The sequence below is a fragment of the Caretta caretta genome, chromosome 5, assembly GCF_965140235.1.
Source record: "Caretta caretta isolate rCarCar2 chromosome 5, rCarCar1.hap1, whole genome shotgun sequence".
Taxonomy (NCBI): Eukaryota; Metazoa; Chordata; order Testudines; family Cheloniidae; genus Caretta; species Caretta caretta.
Window position 1 is genome coordinate 126,810,194 of NC_134210.1, and position 25,211 is coordinate 126,835,404.

Below are 25,211 nucleotides of genomic sequence, written 5' to 3' on the forward strand. Positions count from 1 at the left end.
CTTAGGACCAGGTTCTCATTTGGTGGGGATCGGCGTAGCTGTGTTGACATCAGTGAAGCCATGCCAGTTTACACCAGCTGAGAATCTAACCCTGAAAGTGAAGGAGAGAAATCTAACCCTGGAAGCCAGCAGGAGTATCACTAGCAAAAATGGCTAGTGATTGTGTTTTTTTTCCAAAGGCCCTAGAGCTTGTGGAAAGCTTATGCATTTCCTTGACATCCTGATGTGGGCAGGATTACATAGGCACATGAAAGCTGTTTGCATACAGGTGGAAGTATGTTCCCACAATAAGAGGCTGGCAGGTGTCAGGGAAAATCCTTTACTTCTTGGGGACTGGAAGAGTAGCTCAGGAGAAAACTGCTGTTTTCTTCTGAGGGTGGAGTCAAGAAACCCAGACTGTTCCAGGCTCTGCTCCTGATTTGTATTACTTTGGGAAAGTCACTTACATGCTCTGAGCCCAGTTGGCTACAGGCAAAAGAAGGTACCACTCCATTAAAGGCAATGGGATTGGCCTACCTGTGCCAGCAATAAATTTGGCACTCTGTGCCTCAGTTTCCCTTTTGTAAGCGTGGCCTGGTACTACTTTTCTCAAACAGGTATTGTAAGAGTTAATTGTTTGTAAACAAAGTGCATCGGCTATGTCCTCTGATCAAATGCAATGCTGTGTAAATACCGACACTTGGCCTGTGACTTCCTGCATACATGCAGGACATCTCTTTGGTGCCGCTGGTGGCACTGTTACAGACAGACCTTATTCAGTCCAGACAGTGGTGTCTCTTTGTTTGTTTCCCTTTAGACAGAATGCCTATCTCTCAGGCATGGATGCACCAGGCAGGTTGCTACTGTTAGTCAATCTTCAGCGTATACAACATCCCATCCTCCTGATTGTAGATGGGTTGGGGGAGAGGGATGCAGAGAGAAATCTCACATTATAGTTCAGAAGCTTTTTTTTTCTCACTGCTCTCCTTTTATATATTCTCCTTCTTACATTTCTGTGTTTTCTTTCTCCTTCATGCTATGGCAGTGGTGCTCCATGCTGATGAGACAATACTTGGTGCAACCCCAGGCAGTCATTTTTCAGGTAATTTCTTAGGGTACCAAACACCCGACTCATGCTTTTTCAGGTATCAAGCTGGTTGGGTTTCCCCGATTATGAAGGGGTTCTTTGGTTGTACCTGGGTAGGTTGGGTATTTTCTTTCCCTGGCTATTCCTAGTCCAAAGACCATGGGGCTGTGTTGCAACTAGAAAAAGCCAAAGAAGTAACATTCTTAGATTAATGATCAGTCCCCACGGCAGCACAATTCTAGAATGTAATTTAGGTTTTTGGCAACTAATTATGAATAATCAGTGGTTAAGGTCAGTAGGGATGAATTTCTGATAGAGTCACAAGATTCAGGAGGAGGAAGGATCTTCATTCTTGATAGTGAGAGGAAAGGCTCCTCCAAGAGTTGTTAGTTTAGCAAGCTTTGCCTTTTTTGGCTTAATGGTCGGATGTATAGCAGTGATGCGCTGTGTGCGTGGAAGAGGAAGCAGAAAAGATGATAAAAGGTCCACCCTATGTGAGTCGATGACAGAGCCCTTGTTTTGTTCAGTGGTGGTTACGTGCACGTCCAAGGCTCTAGTGTTCCAATACCATCCCCAACTGTAGAACACAGAAGCTAATCTTTTCTTTAGGGACTGACTTGGAACCATCAGTGTTATTAGGACTGCCTGCTCTTTCTGTGTGTCTCTCTTTGCTGTGCGTGTGTCTGTTAAGCTTTGCGGGGCAGAGGATCCCCTGTTTTTACTTGTTTGTGACTTGCTGGACCCACAATGCTGATGTATGAAGTAATAACAATTATAATCAGTCCCAGAGCTTAATGCACCTGGATTCTGCAGGGAATGAGGGGAATTTAAGTTTGGACTCTTTTGTTGGGTTTATAAAATAGAGGCTCTCTTTCTGCTCTGTACTCCAAGTTCTTAGCTTCTATTGAGGCAAATGTTGGCTCCAGTTGTTTAATTGGCTTGTTAACATACCCTACAGCTCTGCAGTGTGAACTGCTTTTTCCAGGACGATTGTACTTTCTGTTTCCAAAGCCGTATGAACAGTGGTAAATGCCAGTCTAAACCTGGCACAAGATGGGCATTGTTCATTTCATCACAGCTGTCTTGGCCTGGTACCAGCACACGCGAGGCATGCACATATGGAGTGCACTGCCACGAAACGCGGGAATGCTGAGCACAATAGTGGGCACCATCAAGGGTGCTGCCTTGTAGTCAGGGTCTCCTAACAGCTGCTGTTTTGGGGAAAACCCATACAGCAGTTAATGTTCTTCTCTCTCTGTTTGGGCATATTGCTTTCTGAGGGGATAAGTGGAAAAGCCATTGACCAGCAGGCAGCTGTGTTACTGATGATGTGATAAAGGGCTATGCTTTATCTGACTGAGGCTTTATCCATATTCCTCTTGCCTCAAGTACCAACAAACATGAGTAGGTATTGCTGGAGGATGGCTCAGTTCAGGGCCTTAGTGCTGGCCAGGCCATAGCAACAGGCCGGTAAAGTTGGCAGTCAGAGCCCCAGAGGAACTTCTACAATGTAGGGGGCTCCCCAGTGGTGTCATGGCTCTGTATCATCCCGCAGTCCCTGGTGTAGGGTGTGTGTTAAGAGCATGGGAATGGGCGCATGGCTGGAACACCACTGTATTCTGGCTATTCCCAGCTGATGAAAGAACCCCTTGGGCCCTCAGCTAGGTGCAAACTTGGACCAAGCTGAGGCTGCTCTGACCTGTGGTAGGCTAGCCATCCCCAGAACATGGAAGGCTCATAGGTGACCTAAAGCCACCTTTGCTGCCTCCTTATTCTGACATCCTGGGCTGAGTTAGTGATGAATTTCCACACATTTTTTTCTTAAAGCCAGTAGTAGCTTCATTTGTTCCAACCTGCAGAAGGTGTCTCAAAACTCAGGGTATTGCACCAACTTTGGCAGATCCTATTTTATATGCCTAAGATAGGCATCCAGACCCATAGGGTTAGAAGGGACCACAAGAGTCATCAAGTCTAACACGCTGCCAAGATGCAGGATTTGTTGGGTCTAAACCATCCAAGACAGATGGCTATCCAGCCTCCTTTGGAAAATGTCCAGTGAAGGAGCTTGCATGACCTTCCAGGGCAGTCTGTTCCATTTTCCTACTGTTCTTACAGTTAGGAAGTTATCAATAAGCTTTCTATGCTGTGGTCAAAAAGAACAACATTGGCACCAGGTGCATCTTTACAGACATGAAGTGAAAGAGTGGGGAAGTACCTGCTGACTTTCCAAGTCTGTTTGAGTGGGGCAAGCAGTGAGTTCTGTGCAAAAACTCTTAACTACAAACTTTTACTGTAGCTATCGATACTAATTCTTGTACAAAGTTTAAGGCTTCTATTACTGGGAGTATAGAAAATGTCTTCTGGTTTGATAAGCTTTGTTTGCCCTTATGTTTTGGAGTAATTATAGTTGAAATGTGAGGTCTAATCCTGATATTCCTTGATCCAAAACCTGTTACTAGAGGTTGTAAGTCCAATATAGTGAAAGGAGAAGAAGGGTAAAATGTATAAGCATTGTAGACAGTTCCCGGGCCTATAAAACTTGCATTTTGCTGACAGTGAACATATTAGTTGCAAGTGCAGTTGCAATAGCAGTGGAAACCATGCTGCTAGCATAGAAATCTTTAGCATGATTGCTGAGAGTTGGCCAAATTTAGACCCGCTGTAAGTGGGTCAATAGAAGTGCATCCATTTACACTAGGTCTGAATTTGGCTCAGTATGTTGGCACAGCTTGATGTTTTATATCAGGCAGCTTCAGACTATAACTCTTTTTACAAAGTGTTAATGGTGCTAGTTAGACTCACCACAGGGTTTGTCTACTCTACAGTCAGAGGTGTGATTGCAGCAGGAGTAGATATATCAGAACCAACTTTAGCTGGCTTGGGTACCGCTAGCAGTGATGTCATGGCAGCACAGACTTCAGCATGGGCTAGTTATCCGAATACATACCCAGGATCCCGGATGGGCTTGTTCATCCCATGCTGAAACCTGTGCTGCTATTGGTACCTGATCTAGCTAGATTAAAACTAGCTCAGGTATGTCTACACCTGCTACAATCACACCCGTGACTGCAGCACAGACGTACTTGAAGTGCTCTAGGTAAGCATTAAGCTGCATCAGTACTGTGCCTTTAAGTGAACTGTCATCAACATTATAATTAACTTCAGCTCGTTCTAGTGAAAGAAGGATTCTAACCACTGAACAGGGCAGATCTATGTACTCCAGTGTAACAGCACGTATTAAATAAATGCTACTTTTTCGGAGGAAATTTTGTGTGCTCTCTTCTCCTTTACAGAATATGCTAATGCACAACTTGACTTCAAGAAGTCAGGGTTTCCCTGTGCCAAACTGCTCACACAGTCCCATAGTGCTTATTACTCCAGTAAATTAACTTTCAAAGGCACTGATCATCTTTACAAGACGACGACATGAGAAGGTCTGCAGTGGTATTCAGGACCCTCTGAAGGATTAGGGGATATGATAGGGTTTTAATAATCAAGGCTAGCGAAGATGAAGGCATGGATGTCGTGGAGTGGAAGTAGTGGCATACGCAGAGCTGTTGAGGAAGTGCTGATCAGCAGATAGGCACACCCACAGATGTGTCAAGACAAGGAGCATTTCAGACTCAAGAAGGGGCAGAAGACTCTGAGGAGTGAAGGAGACAGGACACGTGGGGTTATGCTTTAGTATTTTCACCTGCCTGAAAAATCTTGAGCCCAGAGAGTATCACGCAATTGATCCTCTGGCAAGATACCATGATGATGACACCAGCAGTTATAAGCTTGGCCACAAATATTTGGCACACCCTCCAGCAAGTGCTCCCTAGAATCATAGAATCATAGAATCATAGAATATCAGGGTTGGAAGGGACCCCAGAAGGTCATCTAGTCCAACCCCCTGCTCAAAGAAGGACCAATTCCCAGTTAAATCATCCCAGCCAGGGCTTTGTCAAGCCTGACCTTAAAAACCTCTAAGGAAGGAGATTCTACCACCTCCCTAGGTAACGCATTCCAGTATTTCACCACCCTCTTAGTGAAAATGTTTTTCCTAATATCCAATCTAAACCTCCCCCATTGCAACTTGAGACCATTACTCCTCGTTCTGTCATCTGCTACCATTGAGAACAGTCTAGAGCCATCCTCTTTGGAACCCCCTTTCAGGTAGTTGAAAGCAGCTATCAAATCCCCCCTCATTCTTCTCTTCTGCAGGCTAAACAATCCCAGCTCCCTCAGCCTCTCCTCATAACTCATGTGTTCCAGTCCCCTAATCATTTTTGTTGCCCTTCGCTGGACTCTCTCCAATTTATCCACATCCTTCTTGAAGTGTGGGGCCCAAAACTGGACACAGTACTCCAGATGAGGCCTCACCAATGTCGAATAGAGGGGAACGATCACGTCCCTCAATCTGCTCGCTATGCCCCTACTTATACATCCCAAAATGCCATTGGCCTTCTTGGCAACAAGGGCACATGATGCCGGGTGACCTGGCGCCTTGTGCAGCTTGCGTCTGAAGCCTACTCTTCAAGAGGAGCTTGTCTCTGTTACTGTGAACCTGCCATTATGGGGTTATAAGTATACATTCCTGCTAACTTTAATAACAACTGTGCTACAGAGGCACAAATATCGACAAACCCTGATATTTATGCCAAACCCCAAGCAGAGTTCTCTGTCTCAGACCATGCACTGAAATCATCTTATGCTTCACCGATAATTTTGAAAAAATCTTGTATTTAGGAGCAATCATGTTTACACAAGATGTTTTCTGCATTTCTCCTTACATTATTAAGGTTTTAAAAGGGATTTATAGAGTGCCTTGAAAATATACGGGGCCAGTTTCACCACTGCATTACTCCAGGGTTGCAGGGCAGTTACAGTGGCTTAAACTGCAGTAGCACAGTGCTAAATCACCCCAATTTTTAAGTTTATTTGTTCCGACTACTTATTCTTCATTGAACTCATAACCCCTGATTGCTCTGCACAGGGTTATCATCTCACTAATAAGGGATCATGGCATTGAGGGAAGATGAACTCAAAAAAGTAGATTCTAGTTTTGTGTAAATGGCCCTGAAAATAAAAATTCGGGGGGGGGGAGGGAAATGCAGATAAACGTTCTACCACATACGCAGAATTCTTTCTAAATATAGGGCCAGATCCCCAGCGGCTGTGAGCTGTCAGAGCTCCGTTGGCTTTCAGTGGTGTCAGTGGACGTTGTCAATCTTACTTTGGTGGAGCCATCACTGGCCCCTGATGTTTAAAGTTTCCCATAAGAGATCAGTGGATCTTTAATATACGCAGGTGATGCTTGATCTCATTTATTTTAAAATAAATTTGGCATTGGAAATGCGTTGGCAGATGGGGTGCCGAGGCTGTCCGTGAGTCCTCCTGCAGTAACTAGGTTTGCCTAAGTATGCTTTATTGCTTACAACTTGACCTGAAAGGAACTACTGTGTTCTTCAGTGGGACATGGTTGCAAAACATTTCTGCTTCCATCTTCTCTTCAGGCATGTCTTTCTCTACAAGTGTGACTAGTGCAATGAGAACATTTTGATTGTGTTACCATGAACTATTACTGAACTGTAACTGGCAAATGACTTACTTTCAACAGTCACCAACTTTGGTCTGCAAGACGCTGCCACACTGAAAGATTTTGTTGCTTAACAATAATAATCTTGGATCCTTTTAGTAAAAAAACCAACCATTTTTTGTTCTACCAAAGCATCAGAGACAAAGATGAGACATGCATACTGTGGGTTACTAGTGACAGATTTAGCAGCACACTTTAAATGTTCTTTGCCTTTCACATGGATAATCTGATAGAACAAAAGGCTTAGGTTTGTGTTTTTTGCATTGTATGTAATTGTGTTATACTGCATGTATCAGAAAAAGGTTGTTGAATATCAGATACACTATTGCTGAGGTATCTCTTGCTTCCTTTTCCAGACGACAGAATACTCAGCCATGGCATCATTAGCTGGCGGATTAGACGATATGAAGGCCAATTTAACAAGCCCTACTTCAGCAGAATTAGGAGCCAGTGTTCCAGGACCACAATCCTACCCTATCGTGACAGGTAAGACATCTTGGGAGACTGATATATGTTGAAAAAGAATGTGTTTGTTGGCCAACTGGAGGAAGAGCTGAATGGTATTTTGCTGCTCCTGTCAACTCACTATCATTTATAAGAGAGACATAAACATAAGAAGTGTCACTTTTCTCTTGAGAAAGTCTCAACGTTGGTGTGAGTTCTTAGCCGTTCAAGCAGTTCCAGGCCAGATGCTCAGCTGGTGTAAATCAGTGAAGCTTCCTTAAAGTCAGTCAAGTGAGACCAGTTTGCACCAGTGGAGGCTCTGGCCCTCCAAATCTGATCCGAGTACCAACACGTCATAAAAAGTGAGGACTTGTCTCTGCTTTGGGTGTTGCAGTTTGTTTATCATGAAAGTGTTTGGCATTTGCAACTGGCCTGAATTTTGATGGCATTTCAGATTGGATTGAATTTCTGGTGCATCCGATCCCTCCAAATACAGATGCTTTGGACCACGTTTGGAATTCCACTCTTGCTGTAGGGTTTGGCTTTTAGAAGAAGCAATAATTCATTATAGTAGTGTTAAGTCAACGGTATTTGTGGAACAGTCATAGCCATTGAGAGGAGGTTAGGGACCAGTGGCCACAACTAGATTTTGATAACTTTCATTGGCTGAGTCAGCTACATCACTTGGGACTAGACTGCACAAAATGCAATAGAATGTCAAAATATTTCCCTAAGAATCACTCACAACTTAGAACATGAGCCTCGAGAACTCAAGGGTATATTTTACCTACACTTAAACTTTTTCTTTTGCTTTTTTTAATGACACTTGGTGACAGTCCATATTTCAGCCTCAGATTTTTCTCCATTCTGCCTACTGTGGAGTTTCATTTTGGCCCAGGTCCTCCAAGGTTTTGAGGCACTAACTCCCATTGAAATCAGTGTGAATTAGGTGCCTAAATACCATTGAAGATCTGGGCCTTAGCTGCTGAGCAGAATGTTGTGACATTTTTAGGTTGCTGCCATGTTGTCTTGAAAGCACGGCAGTCGTGCAGAGTCTGTGAACAATTCTGAAAACACAAGTTAATGCACAGTTACTTCTGCGCAATGCAGAATCAACCTTGGGAACTTATTGCCAAGAGCTTAGCTGGATTCAAATAAGATCAGACAATTATATGGTTAATGAGGAAATCCATATTTCTAGTAAGTAGGATATACCTATATATACACCTATATATTGGAGGGAATATAAGTCATCATGCTTCAGTACATAAGGTAAACACTGAGTGATGGGAGTTAGGAGCAGTGCTCCCTCTGAGCAGGTTGTTCCACAATTGCTCACTACAGAGCCTCTTACATTTTCCTCTGAAGCATTGGGTACAGGTCACTGCCAGAGACAGGAATTGCCATGGCAGATCAGACAATGGAATTGCTTTTAGGATCTGATCCAATGCCCATTGAATTCAAGGGGAGTCATTCCACTGACTTTAATGCCCACTGGATCCAGCCCTGAGAGCACAGTTCAAAGACCCACCTAACTGATAAAGTTTGCTCACCATAACCAAGGTTGTTGAAGGGGGGGAAAAAGGCAGAACTTCCTAGAAGCGGGGAGAACAAATGTGTGGCATGTGTTGGTCAGACTGCTTGATGAACTATTGGGAGGTGTGCAATAGCATGGACAGCAGTGTAAGAATCTCTGTAGAACAGAATAGAAGTGCACGGTGCAGGTCTAATTTGCCTGCAAGTGTTCAGCACTTTGATGCTCAGGTGACGGGTGCTAAAGGAGAATGTAAGAAGCAAATTAGGAGGGCAGCAAGTAACAAGAAATTCTGTGAAGCTGAGAAAATCAGAGATGTTGGGTGGATCACCAAGGAGCAATTAAAGAGGATAAGAACAATGCAGAGGAGCTAAATATTTCTTTGCATCAGTCTTCCCCAGAGAGGATGTTGAGTGAATATCTACCTATCTGAGATCTACACCTTGCCAGTGATAGGATGAGGCACTATGAAAGACTAAGGGCTTGTTTAGATGGGGAGTTAGTGTGTGACAAGCTGGGGTGTTAATCTACAGTGCACTAGCTTACCAGGCACCAAAAGTTCCCTGGTGCTTATTGGCCTACTCCTGTTTCAAACAGGAGAACTTGTAGTGCGCCACTGTCGTGGAGTCCATATGGGCAGTTAGTGCATGGCATGCTAAGGCAGGGTAGACTTACAGCCCAGCTTGCTGTGCACTAACTCTGTGTCTAGACAAGCCCTAAGGTATCAGAAGAGCTGATGCCAGTTCAAACTGGTAAACCGAATAGCAACAAGTCCCCAAGAGAAGCTCATATTCATCCAACAGTTCTGAAGCAACTTAACAGTGAAGTAGCTGAATGGCTAAGAAAAATATTCATACTCTCTTTAAAATCTGATGTTATGATGGAGAACTGACATCACAAATGTACCCGTCTTTATTATTAAAGTCAGCGAGTCACTTAACGTACTTTTCATCCTATTGAATTCAATGAGACTTAAGCACATGGTTAGGTGCTTTGCTGAATAGGGGTATAGGTATGATCCTTTGCATTGCAGACCAGTGAGTCCTACTTCAGGACCACATACATTGGTGAAAGAGAGTCATAATATATCTTGATGAATGTGCTCGGATAGAGGAAACCCACCATGGCTTCCATAAAGGGCTATCATGTCTCTCGAAAGTACTAGACACTTGAAGTATGTTAACAAAATAGTGGATGAAGGCGAACTAACTGATATAATTTATTTGGACTTTCAAAAGCATTTGACAAAGTCCTTCACACAAGGTTATTAAAGAAATTAACTTGCACAGAGTTTAAAATAACTCCTTCATGGATCTGAAACTGGTGTAGAGACAGAAAATAAGGAGTAGGAATAAATGGTCAATTTTCAACATGGCAGAAAAATTAACAGAGGAAGACTGTAAGGTTTTGTGCTAGGATCAGTGTTGTTTCACATATTCGTTAATGGTTTGGAGAAGAGGGTGAATTCTGGCATGGCAAAACTTACAGATGACACAGTTATTCAGACTAGTCAAGACTAGAAAAGACTGGAACTTTTGAGGGATGTAACAACGTTAGATGTTTGGCAAGGGTATTTGATGAAATGCAGCGTGGACAAGTGTATGTTAGAATTTGAATTCAAATCACGTTGCAAAGCTCTAAATTAAACTCATGGAAAAAGTCCTGGGCACTCTCAGTGTAAACCTTTGGTCAACGTGCAGTGATGGTCAAAGAAGCAAACAAGTATTAGCATGTATGGGGTGAGCAAATATTGCAATCACATTATAGAAAACAATGGGACACATTTACCTGGAATATTATGTTCGGTTCTGGTCACCTCATCTCAGAAAGGATACAGCAGAAATAGATGAAGTCCAGAGATGGGTATTTAAAATGATTAGAGGCATGGAAAGGATTAAAGTGTAAAGTGACACTGTAAATATTAGGACTAGTTAGTTTCCAAAATTGACAAATATAAAAGGAGACAAAAGAAGTATATAAAGTACTGAAGGTAAATTGGATGCCTGTATTTACTGTCTCATAATACAAGATCAAGGCATCTAACTTGCAATTTAAAATTAACAAAAGGAAATACATTCTCCACCCCTCACAATTAACATGTAGAACCTATTGCAACAAGATATCCCAGACGCTAAGAATTTTGTAGGGTCCAAGGGTTTCATCCAAACTGTTGAAGTCAATGTAAAGACTCCCATGTACTTGAATGGGCTTCGGCTCAGGCTCCTCCCAAAAGAACAGCTCCTTATATGGGTAATCAGAACACCCACCAGATAGGATAAAAAATAACTGAGATATAAGCCATTCCGGATCAGGGCATAAACGAACCACCAGCTGCCTGGGGCTGGGAAGAAACTTGCATAAATTATTCTGCAGTTGTCCATTATAACGCATTATATTTGCACCTTCCCCTGAAGCAGCCAGTACTGGCCACTATTGGAGACAGGATACTGGACTGGATGGACCACTTGTCTGCTCTGGCAGGACAGTTCCTGTGTCCCTGCATATTTTCCTGCATCTCAGAAGCAGCACTCCTTCCTATTCCCACCTAGACCTTTTGTGTAATGGGGGGAATTGTAAAGCAAACCTTTCCCAGAGAGTGTTCTCCGTGTGCCCTAGCACGAGCCCTATTAATAGGGCTGCCTCCCCTGAGAAAATGCAGTCTTGTAATTCTTACTCAGGCAAAACTCCTATTTACTCCAAGGAAAGTTTGCCCAAGTAAGGAATCATAGAATCATAGAATCATAGAATATCAGGTTGGAAGGGACCTCAGGAGGTCATCTAGTCCAACCCCCTGCTCAAAAGCAGGACCCATACCCAATTAAATCATCCCAGCCAGGGCTTTGTCAAGCCTGACCTTAAAAACTTCTAAGGAAGGGGATTCCACCACCTCCCTAGGCAACGCATTCCAGTGTTTCACCACCCTCCTAGTGAAAAAGTTTTTCCTAATATCCAACCTAAACCTCCCCCACTGCAACTTGAGACCATTACTCCTTGTCCTGTCCTCTTCCACCACCGAGAATAGTCTAGAACCATCCTCTCTGGAACTACCTCTCAGGTAGTTGAAAGCAGCTATCAAATCCCCCCTCATTCTTCTCTTCTGCAGACTAAACAATCCCAGTTCCCTCAGCCTCTCCTCATAAGTCATGTGTTCCAGACCCCTAATCATTTTTGTTGCCCTCCGCTGGACTCTCTCCAATTTATCCACATCCTTCTTGTAGTGTGGGGCCCAAAACTGGACACAGTACTCCAGATGAGCCCTCACCAATGTCGAATAGAGGGGGACGATCACGTCCCTCGATCTGCTCGCTATGCCCCTACTTATACATCCCAAAATGCCATTGGCCTTCTTGGCAACAAGGGCACACTGCTGGCTCATATCCAGCTTCTCGTCCACTGTCACCCCTAGGTCCTTTTCCGCAGAACTGCTGCCTAGCCATTCGGTCCCTAGTCTGTAGCTGTGCATTGGGTTCTTCCGTCCTAAGTACAGGATCCTGCACTTATTCTTATTGAACCTCATCAGATTTCTTTTGGCCCAATCCTCCAATTTGTCTAGGTCCCTCTGTATCCTATCCCTGCCCTCCAGCGTATCTACCACTCCTCCCAGTTTAGTATCATCCGCAAATTTGCTGAGAGTGCAATCCACACCATCCTCCAGATCATTTATGAAGATATTGAACAAAACCGGCCCCAGGACCGACCCCTGGGGCACTCCACTTGACACCGGCTGCCAACTAGACATGGAGCCGTTGATCACTACCCGTTGAGCCCGACAATCTAGCCAACTTTCTACCCACCTTATAGTGCATTCATCCAGCCCATCCTTCCTTAACTTGCTGACAAGAATACTGTGGGAGACCGTGTCAAAGCTTTGCTAAAGTCAAGATACAATACATCCACTGCTTTCCCTTCATCCACAGAACCAGTAATCTCATCATAGAAGGCGATTAGATTAGTCAGGTATGACCTTCCCTTGGTGAATCCATGCTGACTGTTCCTGATCACTTTCCTCTCATGTAAGTGCTTCAGGATTGATTCTTTGAGGACCTGCTCCATGATTTTCCCGGGGACTGAAGTGAGGCTTACTGGCCTGTAGTTCCCAGGATCCTCCTTCTTCCCTTTTTTAAAGATTGGCACTACATTAGCCTTTTTCCAGTCATCCGGGACTTCCCCCGTTCGCCACGAGTTTTCAAAGATAATGGCCAATGGCTCTGCAATCACAGCCACCAGTTCCTTTAGCACTCTCGGATGCAACTCATCCGGCCCCATGGACTTGTGCACGTCCAGTTTTTCTAAATAGTCCCTAACCACCTCTTTCTCCACAGAGGGCTGGCCATCTGTTCCCCATGTTGTGATGCCCAGCACAGCAGTCTGGGAGCTGACCTTGTTCGTGAAGACAGAGGCAAAAAAAGCATTGAGTACATTAGCTTTTTCCACATCCTCCGTCACTAGTTTGCCTCCCTCATTCATTAAGGGGCCCACACTTTCCTTGGCTTTCTTCTTGTTGCCAACATACCTGAAGAAACCCTTCTTGTTACTCTTAACATCTCTCGCTAGCTGCAGCTCCAGGTGCGATTTGGCCCTCCTAATTTCATTCCTACATGCCCGAGCAATATTTTTATACTCTTCCCTGGTCATATGTCCAACCTTCCACTTCTTGTAAGCTTCTTTTTTATGCTTAAGATCCGCTAGGATTTCACCGTTAAGCCAAGCTGGTCGCCTGCCATACTTACTATTCTTTCGACACATCGGGATTGTTTGTCCCTGAAACCTCAACAGGGATTCCTTGAAATACAGCCAACTCTCCTGGACTCCTTTCCCCTTCATGTTAGTCCCCCAGGGGATCCTACCCATCCGTTCCCTGAGGGAGTCAAAGTCTGCTTTCCTGAAGTCCAGGGTCCGTATCCTGCTGCTTACCTTTCTTCCCTGTGTCAGGATCCTGAACTCAACCAACTCATGGTCACTGCCTCCCAGATTCCCATCCACTTTTGCTTCCCCTACTAATTCTTCCCGGTTTGTGAGCAGCAGGTCAAGAAAAGCTCCCCCCCAGTTGGCTAGCACTTGCACCAGGAAGTTGTCCTCTACGCTTTCCAAAAACTTCCTGGATTGTCTATGCACCGCTGTACTGCTCTCCCAGCAGATATCAGGAAAATTAAAGTCACCCATGAGAACCAGGGCATGCGATCTAGTAGCTTCTGCGAGCTGCCGGAAGAAAGCCTCATCCACCTCATCCCCCTGGTCCGGTGGTCTATAGCAGACTCCCACCACTACATCACTCTTGTTGCTCACACTTCTAAACTTAATCCAGAGACACTCAGGTTTTTCTGCAGTTTCGTACCGGAGCTCTGAGCAGTCATACTGCTCCCTTACATACAGTGCTACTCCCCCACCTTTTCTGCCCTGCCTGTCCTTCCTGAACAGTTTATAACCAAACCACTGAGCTTTTGAAGTCTGGTCTTTGCTGCTTTTACTTGGTGTTCCAACATATGTCACTATATAATAAACATGCTTGTTATAGTAACTTCATTGTCGGGAGATCCAAGGGCAGTTTTATATTTAAAAAACTGTGACAAGTGAATTGTAAACTACAGAAGAAATCTTTGATTGAAATAATAATTTTTATAGGGAATCTTTCTGTTTTGTGTGAAGCAGACCAATGAATACCAAGTGGCCCATGTTTCAGCATACAGTAAACCAGTAATGTGCAGGGTGCTTAAAAAGCCCCATATTCCAGGACGAAGATCTTGAAATATATACTCATGAGAGTTTGAGAAATAGGTTTTATTGTGGCCAAGAAAACTAATCTGGTTCTTTTGCTAGGCTGAGATCTGCAGTTCAAGCTTCAGCAGTTTTTATGAAAAAGTCCGGGGACATTGCTGGGCTTCTATTTGCAAACTGACCGACGTCTAGTTCATATTGTGAGTCTTTAAGCCATCTCATAAAGCAGTTTAATGGAAAATAGGCTGAGAACTAAGGGGATAAGTAAATTAGGCTGAGAACTAAGGGGATAAGTGAATTATGATCACCGTTTTTCATTGTTCTTATTCCAAGACCATGGTTTGGACAGCAAAGCAACACTGAGAAATGAGATGTGAAAGATCCTCCGTGTAATCATTGATGTGAAGTGTGAGGTTCACATTTCCGAGCAGACTGGTAGATCAAATTGGTAGTGATATCATTTGAATAAAAAGCACTGCTTGAACATTGGCATTCATGCCAGCACATGCCTTTAAAAATAGGTCTAAGTTATGGCGAAAGGAATTGTTGATGACTGTTCTCAGTACTGCTTCATCCACAGACTCCCTTGCGTTATGGACCGCTGGCTAACCGTCTGATTAGCGAACCACCTGATTTCTCTCCATCGTTTTTATGCCACATTAAATATTAAGTTAAAAAAATTCCTTCTCTTACTGCTTGCTGCCATGGTTCATAAGCACGCTCTCCATTTGCAAGCCAATGACATGTGCCTAGCCCATTACTGCTGTAGTCAGCAGTTTCCAAGCAGCTTCTGATTGTTACTAATTACCTGCAGATGCATTTTCTCCGCTCCAGCTTGCTGACTTCAGCTTGGTCGCTATCACTTTGAGAGGACAAAGTGGCACTGAAATTGACACCTCCACTCCGCTCTCCAATACTGCAGATTGGACAGATTGACAAATCCACAGGCAGTCCTGACTGCAGCTGGTTGGAGAGTCAGTTTGCATTAGCAGTGCCCAGAAGTGACTGGATGCGACTGTCGACTGGCCTAGCAAAGGAGCCAAATAAGAACATTTAATTTTAGTGGGAGCGGACACAAACTCTATCATTCAGTTAAAAGAAGACAGTTAAAACAAAGCATGCAAGGCAGATTTTGGTTTTGTTTTCTCAGCAGAACAGAGGAACCTTGTCATTTACCTCACCAGAAGCATTCAAGACCAACTAACCCTTCCTTAGCTTCCCTTCCAGGTTGCGGCAAAGGTAGCGCTAGAAACTTTGGACTTAGGTTTTCTCTCTATGTAGCATATTAGCAGTACTGGAACACTGGCTTTGGGCCTGATAACTTGTGTAGTCGCTGACCCCTGTGCAGAGCAGGAAGAAAATTCTACCTGATCAGAATGGGAGCATTTTATAGGCACTTTGCGCAGGTGTATACAACTGCATGAAGAGCGAGGCAGAAGAGAATCCTCTAGGTGGTCTCAAACCAGATGTGGTGTAGTCAGCTTAGAAGGGAGCGTCCCCACGAAGCTCCATGTGTCTGCCTCCCTGATGGCAAGGGAGAGAGAAAAAAAGAACAAAGCTAGGAGCATGGTCCCCTTGAAAAACGTGATGACACACAGAAAGGGCAGGGGAGGAGGGAATCACTGAATGGTAGTCATGTTAAATTATCTGCTGTGGGCTTGTAGTGAGGGACTTGGGCCACCAAACCTAATTCATTCAGGACTTTGGTCTAAACTGAATGTAGAGTATGCAAGGAAAATGCACCTGGCTAAGTACACTGCTCCAGTTTTAGTAAACTCAACTCTGTGTTTATTTATGTAGATGTATCTGATACCCTTAGTATAGTATATTATACCAAGCAGCTATTTCTCCATAGATCCAAGCGTACAAAGCTAATACAAATAACATACGTATTTCTCACAGTCGATTTTCCCATATATGTTGCCAGGTTTATGTTAATATGAAGTGAACGTGGCAAAATGAAAGGAAACACACGTAATGCAAAGGACCTGTATTTATCCTGGGATCTATAACGAAAGACTGTAGTTACCGGATCCCTCGCCAGACTGTTTTGTGACTCCAGCAGTGCCTCAATTTATTCGGTAGCTTTGTCTCATTAATCTCTAGCCTACTTCGTGTTTTATTCATCCTGACAGGTGGTGGCTGCTATTTATGTGCCGGTGTTTTGCCAAAGCTTTTGTTGCATTTCTAATGCTGCGAACAATAAGGTAGGCAGGTAGCTGGCCTGGAGAGCTTTCCAACCATCGAACCTGATGGAAAGTGTTTAAAACAGACGATGATGCCGAAAACAACTCCCAAGCTGATCTCATTCCACTTGTCTTTTTAGATCATTACAGATTAGACTCAGTCTCCCCTATGTAGGCAACTTGCCCAAGATCTGCAGGGAGTCTGTGGCAGAACCAGGAATCTAACACAGGTCTCCTACAATCCAGTCCTGTGCCTTAACTGTGGTTAACTTTCTGGGCATGCTGTAAAGTTAGCCTTTTTCCTCAAGCCACTGGATGAGAGGTGCGTTGATGCACTAGTCCAGTTGATTGGTATTTTTATCATGAAAACTAGCTTTTGTGGTGTTTGGAAGGGTAATCAATCGAGTGTGAGCCATGGTTGTGTTTGAAGGGTTTTAAAGCTCCCGAAGCCCAGGATGTGTGCACAAAAAATCTAAGGGTGTCAGCCCCAAGCTAACCAATCCCACTCCCATTGACTTTAAAGGGAGCAAAGTTAGGCCACTATTGAGTGCTTTTTGAAAACCTCACCCTAAGTAACCAAATAAAATATTTTAAAGTATGTACTAATAAAAGCACTATTCTGGGATACATGCTAAATATTAGTATATTCTTGTTTGTTCCTTTAGGACATAAATCACTCAGTGTCTTGTGTGCTTGGTAAATTCTTGATCCAAAGAGGATTTATTGTAGCCACATTTCCTGGGGGGAAGGTACATGGTATGCTTCATCCCCCTCTCCCATGGTATTGATTCCAAAAAGATACCTGGGGGCAGATCTTCTGCAGATGTAAATAGCTATAGCTCCATTGAAAGCTAGGACCGTGTACACCTGACAAACACTGTAAGTGCTGGAATGTAGAGTCTACAGATGGGGTCACCTTGGTATCCATTGTTTTACTAGTTCCATCTCCTGTTGATGTATATGTGATTGGCCACTTCTTAGAAATCCCAAAGGAAGAAATGAAACTTCCCAGTTGTGGGTTTTCCCCTTGGAACTTTTTAAATCTTCCTTTTCTAACCTCCTACCAGAAGATAACATGTTTTACGTCTGCCCTCATAAAAATGAATAAAATGCCTATGAGTTAGGATCTCAAAAGGCTACTATCGCAATTAGTGAATATATCCCAAAACATCTTCTGGGAATGTGTTTTAGGAGGAAGAGGGGAGTGCATAAGAGATCTTTAACTAAACCCATGTTTTCTTCCATTTGTCTGTCATTGATATTTCCATTATCTTAAGATCTGGCTCATTCATAATTATTGGTTTTAAATATATATATATGTAAAATATAAATTAGAGAAATATACATGTCTCATGTTTATAAGGAGCTGAGGTATTGCGGTCCTGGATGAACTATGAATACCTAAATAGACCAAATAAGTAGTTGACATGAAATAGAGTATGCAATTGTCATGGAATAAACTCTTACGGAGGGTTGCTAGAGTAAATACTGCCTTGCTTTGTTCTGGCTTGAATGACTCTGCAGACAGGCTTCCCTCAGATCATAACAGAATCACTGCCTTTTTTTTGCTTTTGTAAGTTTACCTTTTCTTTATTCTAGTCATGCTGAAAACAGAAAAAGTTTAACCAACTGATAGAGTGCAGCTCTCTTCAACCCTTATATACCCTCTGGGATTGATGCCAAGGTAGCCAAGAAAGGGCTATTTATCTTTTAGGCAGAGCACCTTATCTGACCTGCCTTTTCTGACCCCTTTTTGGATGATGATCTGAGGCAGCTAAATTACCTTTCATGTCAAATTGAAACTATAATGTGAAAATAAAAATAATAAAATGAAATTAAAAACTCACATTTATTTTTGAACAATACCTAAAAAAATAGGACTTTTCAGCCATCCTTGCACACTCAGAATTCCCCGTGAAGTCAATGCATGGATGAGGTGTACAAAAAATGTAAGCACAGGGTCCTAATTTCGTAAATGTCGAGTGCAAAAGTGGAACAGACCTAATAGTTCTGGGAAATTATTGTGTAACCTGCAATATCTGATCACTGAGGAAAATGCCCACTGGTTTTAGTTGTATACTTTATTTAAAGAATTTTAAAATATTTTTATCTAGTTGATTCTGAAGGTCATTTTTTCATAGTTGTTAATTTCAGGCCAAACCCTGGTCTCATAGAGAACAAGGAAGAGTTGCCATTGACTTCATTTGCGATCAAGATTTAGCCCATAAAGAACATTTACAGAACCTTGAATTTTTGAAAGCATTTAGGGAGGAAGGATGGTCATGTGGTTAAGGTACTCGCTATGCCTTTTTAAATCTGGCTTCAGTTCCCAGCTCTGCCGCTAGCTTCTGGTGTGACCTTGAACCAGTCTGGTGTGCCTTAATTCTCAATCTGAAAAAAAGGGCTAACACTTCCTTTGTGTGTCTTGTCTAAGAGAGCAAGATCTGTGGGGTAGGGAATTACTTGCTATTTGTTTGTGGCACTAGTCCCTTTTGTACTAGTAATTAGAGGAGGCTGGAAAAATGCCAAGATTTTGAAAATAAAATAAAAAAATTCATCCTCAATTGGGACAAAAAGCCAAAACGTCAACATTTTTTCTGAAACTAAAATTCCAAACAAATTTTTCCATAAAAAACATTTCATTTCCATAAATTCAAACCATTTCATCTTGATTTCGACCATTTTTTAATTTATATAAAATAACATACATTTCAAAATAAAAAGTTGTTTCAAAATGAAAAATTGAAACTTTTCATTCCAAAAAATGTCAAAATGGGACATTTCCAAATTGTTTTTTTCCAATTTTTTTCTAAACAAAATTCCACATATATCAATAAGATCTTGCAAAGCATTTCAGTGTAGCCAAAACAGTATTGACGGTAGCTTGGATTGTTAAAGGCAATTCGAACAAGTGGAACATAGCAGCGCATATCACTGGAAGTCTGACTATTGATGTTGTCAAAAGAGTTTTGACAAACATTTTTTGACCAGCTCTAATAATAATAGCAACAAGCCTTACTACAATGCCATTGTTGGGTCATATCAACTGTTTCTATATGGAAATTGTGAGTAGTGCTTGAACATTATCACCAGATTATAATTTAATTGCAGTGCAAAGCGGTGATAATAGATGCCTACTCCAAGAGCAAGAAAATGCCAGATTTACAGTTCACTCTCTATACTTAATACATAAACGTGCAGGTGCATTTTTCAGTAACCTGTTTGTCCCTCTGAATAGGGCCTGTCATGTTGTGAAAAAAGTCCCATAAGCTCCCTTGGACAGGCAGCCGATCTCAAAAACATGTCATTTTTAATGACAGTCCAGAGTTTAGCTGAAACATTGTTGACTTTTTCCATTTTTTGGTGAATTTTTGTCCTTCCATTCAAAAAGAGCTAGTGTGTCTGAGAAGGCACAAATATTATCACCCTGGCCCGCAAACTGCATAAGACTGTGTTGAAGAACTGACTGGTTCTGGTTCTTTCAAGACATACGGCCTGATCCTATTGGGAGTTTTATCATTGATTTAAACAGTGGTAAAAATGTCTCAGCATAAAGTATCCATATGAATAATTTGCATTTGTGTAGCATCTTTGCTTATTATCTTGAGAAATTTAGGGCTTGTTTTTCACGCTTATCTCCATTGACTTCAGTTGGAATCATCTCTGAAAACCACGCATAAATAGTGAAATCCTGGCCCTACTGAAATCTATGGAAATACTTTGTAGGGTTCAGGATCCACCTGAGGTGTCTCAACTTGGGCACCCAAAATTAGTGGATATTTTGTACTATTTGGGGGCCTGAGAGATTTACCCAAAGTCAGACACAGACGACCAGCGGCAGACCCTTGAATAAAACTCAGTACTCCAGATCCCCAGTGATGTTCTACTTTGCAGGACTCGAGCTGGACTGCACCATTGTTACTTCAACACAGTGCAGTCAAATCTCCTCCCAAGTGGCATTTTATGATTCCAGAGAAATAATGTAAATCTGTCTCAGACTCCCAGACTGCAAATAAAAAGAACTGAGAGGGAAAATCTCCAGTTAATAGAGAAATTATCTGAATTGTTCTTTTGAGGAGCGCGACTAACAATATATCTGAAAGTTCTAGAGATTCAACTGACATGAAACTTCTAAGTAGGCAGAATGATGCATTAGAACCTGTATGTTCTACAGACCCCAAGTCATATGAATAAAGGATAACAGTGGGCTTCTGGATCAGGCTAATGATGGTGAGTTTAGATCAGGCTAATCATAACGATGATAGCAGGCAGGGCTTGTCTACACGGGGACACTTAGGAAAGTTAATCTGAGTTAACTAAAGGGGTGAATTAACAATTCAACCTCTATGTGGATGATCTCATTCCGATTGGCCCACACAATCTGCTACAGCTGTAATAGTGAGTGGCTTCAACTGACCCAATACTAACTATGTTTTGAAGTGACAAATGACCAGTTTAGAGATGCAATTTATTGACACCAGAAATGATGACTTCTAGATGACAGCTATCTTTGGAGCACACCTCCAAAGGAGGGGGTTCTCTAGTACTCAGTCATAAGCAGGAGTGGATTCAAGAAATAACTGTAGTGAGAAACGAAGTGTAGTGACCATAATATAATTAAGTTCGGCTTTCTTATGGGTAGGATTGCACCACTCACTAGCACCTTGATACTCATTTAGAAAGAGGGATATGTTTTAAAAAGGAAGAATCTGGTTAGAAGGAACCAAAAGACATAATTTAAAACATAACAAAATTTAGAACTAACAGGAAGGCCACCTAAAGATCCTACCACTAAACGAAAAGGAAGCAGGAAGATGAGAAAAACATCAGTAAGGGTAAATGATAAGGTACAAGAGACTTTTGGATAACGCACAAGCCTGTGACTCAGGAGACCTAGGTTCTGTTCCTGGGACTGCTGGGTGACCTTGGGCAACCCACGTCATCTTTCTGTGCCTCAGTTTCCCCATTTGTAAATTGGGGATAATGATACTGAACTCCTTTGTGATCTACTGATGAAAAGCGCTAGAGGAGAGCTAGAGCAATGGCTCTCAAACTTATTTGATGGCACCACCTTTCTTTGTGTCTGTAGTTTACATCCCCCCATCACGCAAGTACACAAACAGATTAAAAAAAAATCAACATGCAACTCTCACTAAAGGTTAAAAAGAGTAAATATTCAAGCAGAGCCATTTTTTCTATTGCAAGAATGAGCCAATGATTCATTGTCATAAAAGCAAAACTGCGACAGTGGTCGGTGCTTGCAAATAAATGTGCACACTGCATCGGAGCAAACCGATTAAGGTACAGATGGCCAAGACTTGGTATAATGCTATGCAAGCTTAACAGAAATCTGTTGAATGGCACAGTGCCATCTGAGGACCTGATCTGCCTGGAAGACTCAGCTTTGCTAGTTATTCATTGCTGTGGGTAAAATATGCTCAGTAAGGTTTCTCCCCCCAGCCTGTAAAGCTTCTCATGCCCCTCCCCCGAATACATTCTGTGCCCCCCCACCCCACCCAGTTTGAGAACCTCTGAGCCAGATGTTGTTGTTCTTAAGGAACGTGCAGATTGGCCTAAGATTGGTTAGTAAAAAGGAACATAAACTATGGGCAGACGAAATGTAAGAAGTTCATTGGGAAGGCGAAGAGGGTATTTGATCTCCAAATAGCCAAAGCCATAAAAACAAACAATAAGAAGTTTGTAAGTGTAATAGACACAGGAAGAGTGCAAAAGAACCAGTGTGTTTGCCAAACTGCCCAGGAGCAAAGGCATCTATATGGGAGGATAAGGATATTTCAGAGAAATTAAATGCCGCCTTTGCATCAATGTTCCCCATGGAGGTTGTTTGGGAGATTCCTACCACAGAGCCGCTGTTTTCAATTATCAGAAATGAAGTGCTGGAAGAAAGCGCACAGTTAAAAAAGGAGACGAAACAAAGGGAAACGCTCAGATTTCTCTCTAGGGGTCTTATATGGCTCCAATTGTCATAATATTAGAGCATCTCACAGTCTTTAACGTCTTTAACCTCACAACGCCCTGCGAGGTAGGGCAGTGCTTTTATCCTCCTTGTACACATGGGGATAATAGCACAGAGAGGATAAGGGCCAGATTTTCAAAGGGATTTAGGTGCTAAGTGCCTACCTCAAATTGAAATCAATGAGTTAAGTGCCTATGTGATCTTCAAGTGCATAAATCCCTTTAAAAATCTGGCCCTACATGGCTTGCCCTGGTCTCACTCAATACCTATATGGCAAAACAGGAATTTGAATCTGTCTCTTCCAACTCCAGCCCTACCACTGCACCATCCATCCCCTAAATCCTTATCATAGAGGATGGTTAGTAGCTCAGTACCTCAAGGAGCCTTCCTAGGATGGGTGATCTGGAAAAAAGGGTGAGCTGTGAGGTGGAAAAATCTGTGAATAATGCCACATTATTTAATTAATCAAGACTAGGAAAGACTAGAAGGAATTCCAGAGGGACCTAACACAGCTAGGGAGGATGGGCAACAGGACAGCAGATGAAATTAAACATAGACAGGTCCAAGTTTATTCTCATTGGAAGAGACTGTTTGAATTGCTCATACATATAGGTTCTAAATTAACTAACTTGAGAGGAAAGGCCTAAGCACTGTTGTTTACACTGAACTGTCCACATCTGCTCAGTGTGAAGCGTTGGTCAAACTGCAAACAAAATGTTAGGGATGGAGAATAATACTAACAACATGGTAATTCCATTTGTGCATAGAGGATGCATCCTCACATCAGATACTGTATTCAGTTCTAATCACACAGTCTTCAAAAGTGTCAGAAAAAGGAAAGGTCTAGGGAAGGGCAATGAAAATTATGAGACAGGCTTCCTTAGGAGGAGATATGAAAAAGATTAGGCCGAGTAGTAAGAATTGACATGATAGAACTGCAGATAAGGAATGGTATGGAGATGGGTCCTTGGACGGACCCATTATTATACAAAAATGAGGTTCACCCAAGGATGTGAACTAAAATGAAACCCCATTTTTTTTACTCAATGTGCAATTAACATGTGGAACTCACTGCCACAAGATGTCTTTGAGGCAAAGAACTTACCAGTTTTTAAAAATTAGGATTAATTTCTCTGAATAATAACTTACATTAGATAGGATAAAAATGTGTATGGAATAGAAACCCTGAAGCTTCAGGATCTAAGACAAACTACTATCAACCTTGGGTTAGGAATAAACTTTCCCATAGGTATGCTATTGCATAAATGTCCATTCAGAGTAACTTGCACTCACTATCAATAGAGACAGTAAACTTTTTCTGTTTTGTTCGGGTTCTTATTTTGTGTCCAACAGCAGGGTATCGGGGCACCTTACATTAAGAAATTAAGCAATTTAAGTGGTATCAATCATGTGTTTATTTCCTTCTTCATCTTCCTGGTTTCTGGAATTGCACATGGATTTTTGAAAATGTATGCTGTGTAATGTGTTTACGTCAGTGTTGGCAGGAAAAAGTTTGCCTTGCACCTGGATGAGAAAATAGTTCTTGGATCTTGTGGGATTTTGTTCCACAGTCTGGGATGAAGCACCGAAAAAGCTCTGTCTCCTTTACCATTGCTGGAGGCTGCTCCATTGTGCAAGAGAAGTGCACTCCTGTCATTCGCTCTTTGGTCAGATATTGAGTGAGACTTTGTCAGACTTGGTGAGTGAGGATGTTATATGGGCCCCTCTGTGCCCACTCCATAGAAATGTCAGTCACTGACAACTCTCTTCTTAAGAGCCTGGTTCTGCAGCCCAAGCTGTAAAGACTCCTGCTTTTAGCTCTGCAGGTCACTGGCTCAGTCCCTGGTGTTGGCTACAATGGTGGTTGTCACGCTTGCAGGTGTCTCACGCTGGAACACTAGAAGGTCAGGAGGTTGGCTTCAATCTGGCAGAAGAGGGAGAGCAGTAGGTAGACCTGCTGCTGGGCTGCTAGTGGGTAGGTTTGATTTTTACAGGGCCACAAGAGGCTGTGACATTTTGGGAAGTGAGACTCCTTTGTGGAGGTTCCCTCCAGCTGACAGGTTATGTCATCACTGGTGAACTGGGAGGGCTGCTCCTGCTAGACGTACTTTCAGTCATGTTTACATGGGGATAAAAGGTTAGACACAAGATTTTACTGAGGCATGTCACAGCCTCTCATGCTTGGGACACCAAAGCTGTATAAAAGACTGGGAAATGAACTAACAAACACTATGTTTAATGACACGTGTATTACGACAGGGCACATCCATGAAAAACCTTAAAAGTAGGGAAGTTAGAGGTTAAGGGGAAAGACTTGTATGTTCCACCTTCTTGGGGTATGTCTACCCAGCAATTAAACACTTGAGGCTGGCCTGTGTCAGCTGACTTGGGCTCACCGCAGATGTTTGATTGCAGTGTAGACACACCCATATTGCCTACAGCCCTATTGATTACACACTCCGGTGCTCCATCTTTCGCTTCCGTCTCCAATAGATATTCAGCTTCCTCAAACTTGCATTCTACTGGAAAACCCAATCAGTGACCTCCGCAGCACTAGGGCAAAATAACTTTCCCAGCGCATGGCAAGTGTCACAGTCAGATGTGCTGATCTGCTGATACAAAAATACATGAGATCACTGGGGGAACAGAAGGAGTGGCACTGTATCCAGCTCCTGCACAGGTGTGCAAGAGGAGAAAGGGTCCTGCCA

The 25,211-nt window shown here is 42.7% G+C and overlaps 1 protein-coding gene across 3 annotated transcripts in view; it reads left to right on the forward strand.

Moving 5' to 3' along the window:
- Nucleotides 1–25,211, forward strand: part of PAX5 (paired box 5) — a 235,731-nt gene that overhangs the window by 110,347 nt on the left and 100,173 nt on the right. For 2 of the 3 annotated variants that reach the window (XM_048850890.2, XM_048850891.2), the window contains exon 7: nt 7,004–7,133. In XM_048850890.2, coding sequence (XP_048706847.2) covers nt 7,004–7,133 — 130 coding nt within the window. Of the gene's footprint in view, nt 1–1,024; nt 1,082–7,003; nt 7,134–25,211 lie in introns of all 3 variants that reach the window. The other variant, XM_075128881.1, reaches the window with a different exon arrangement.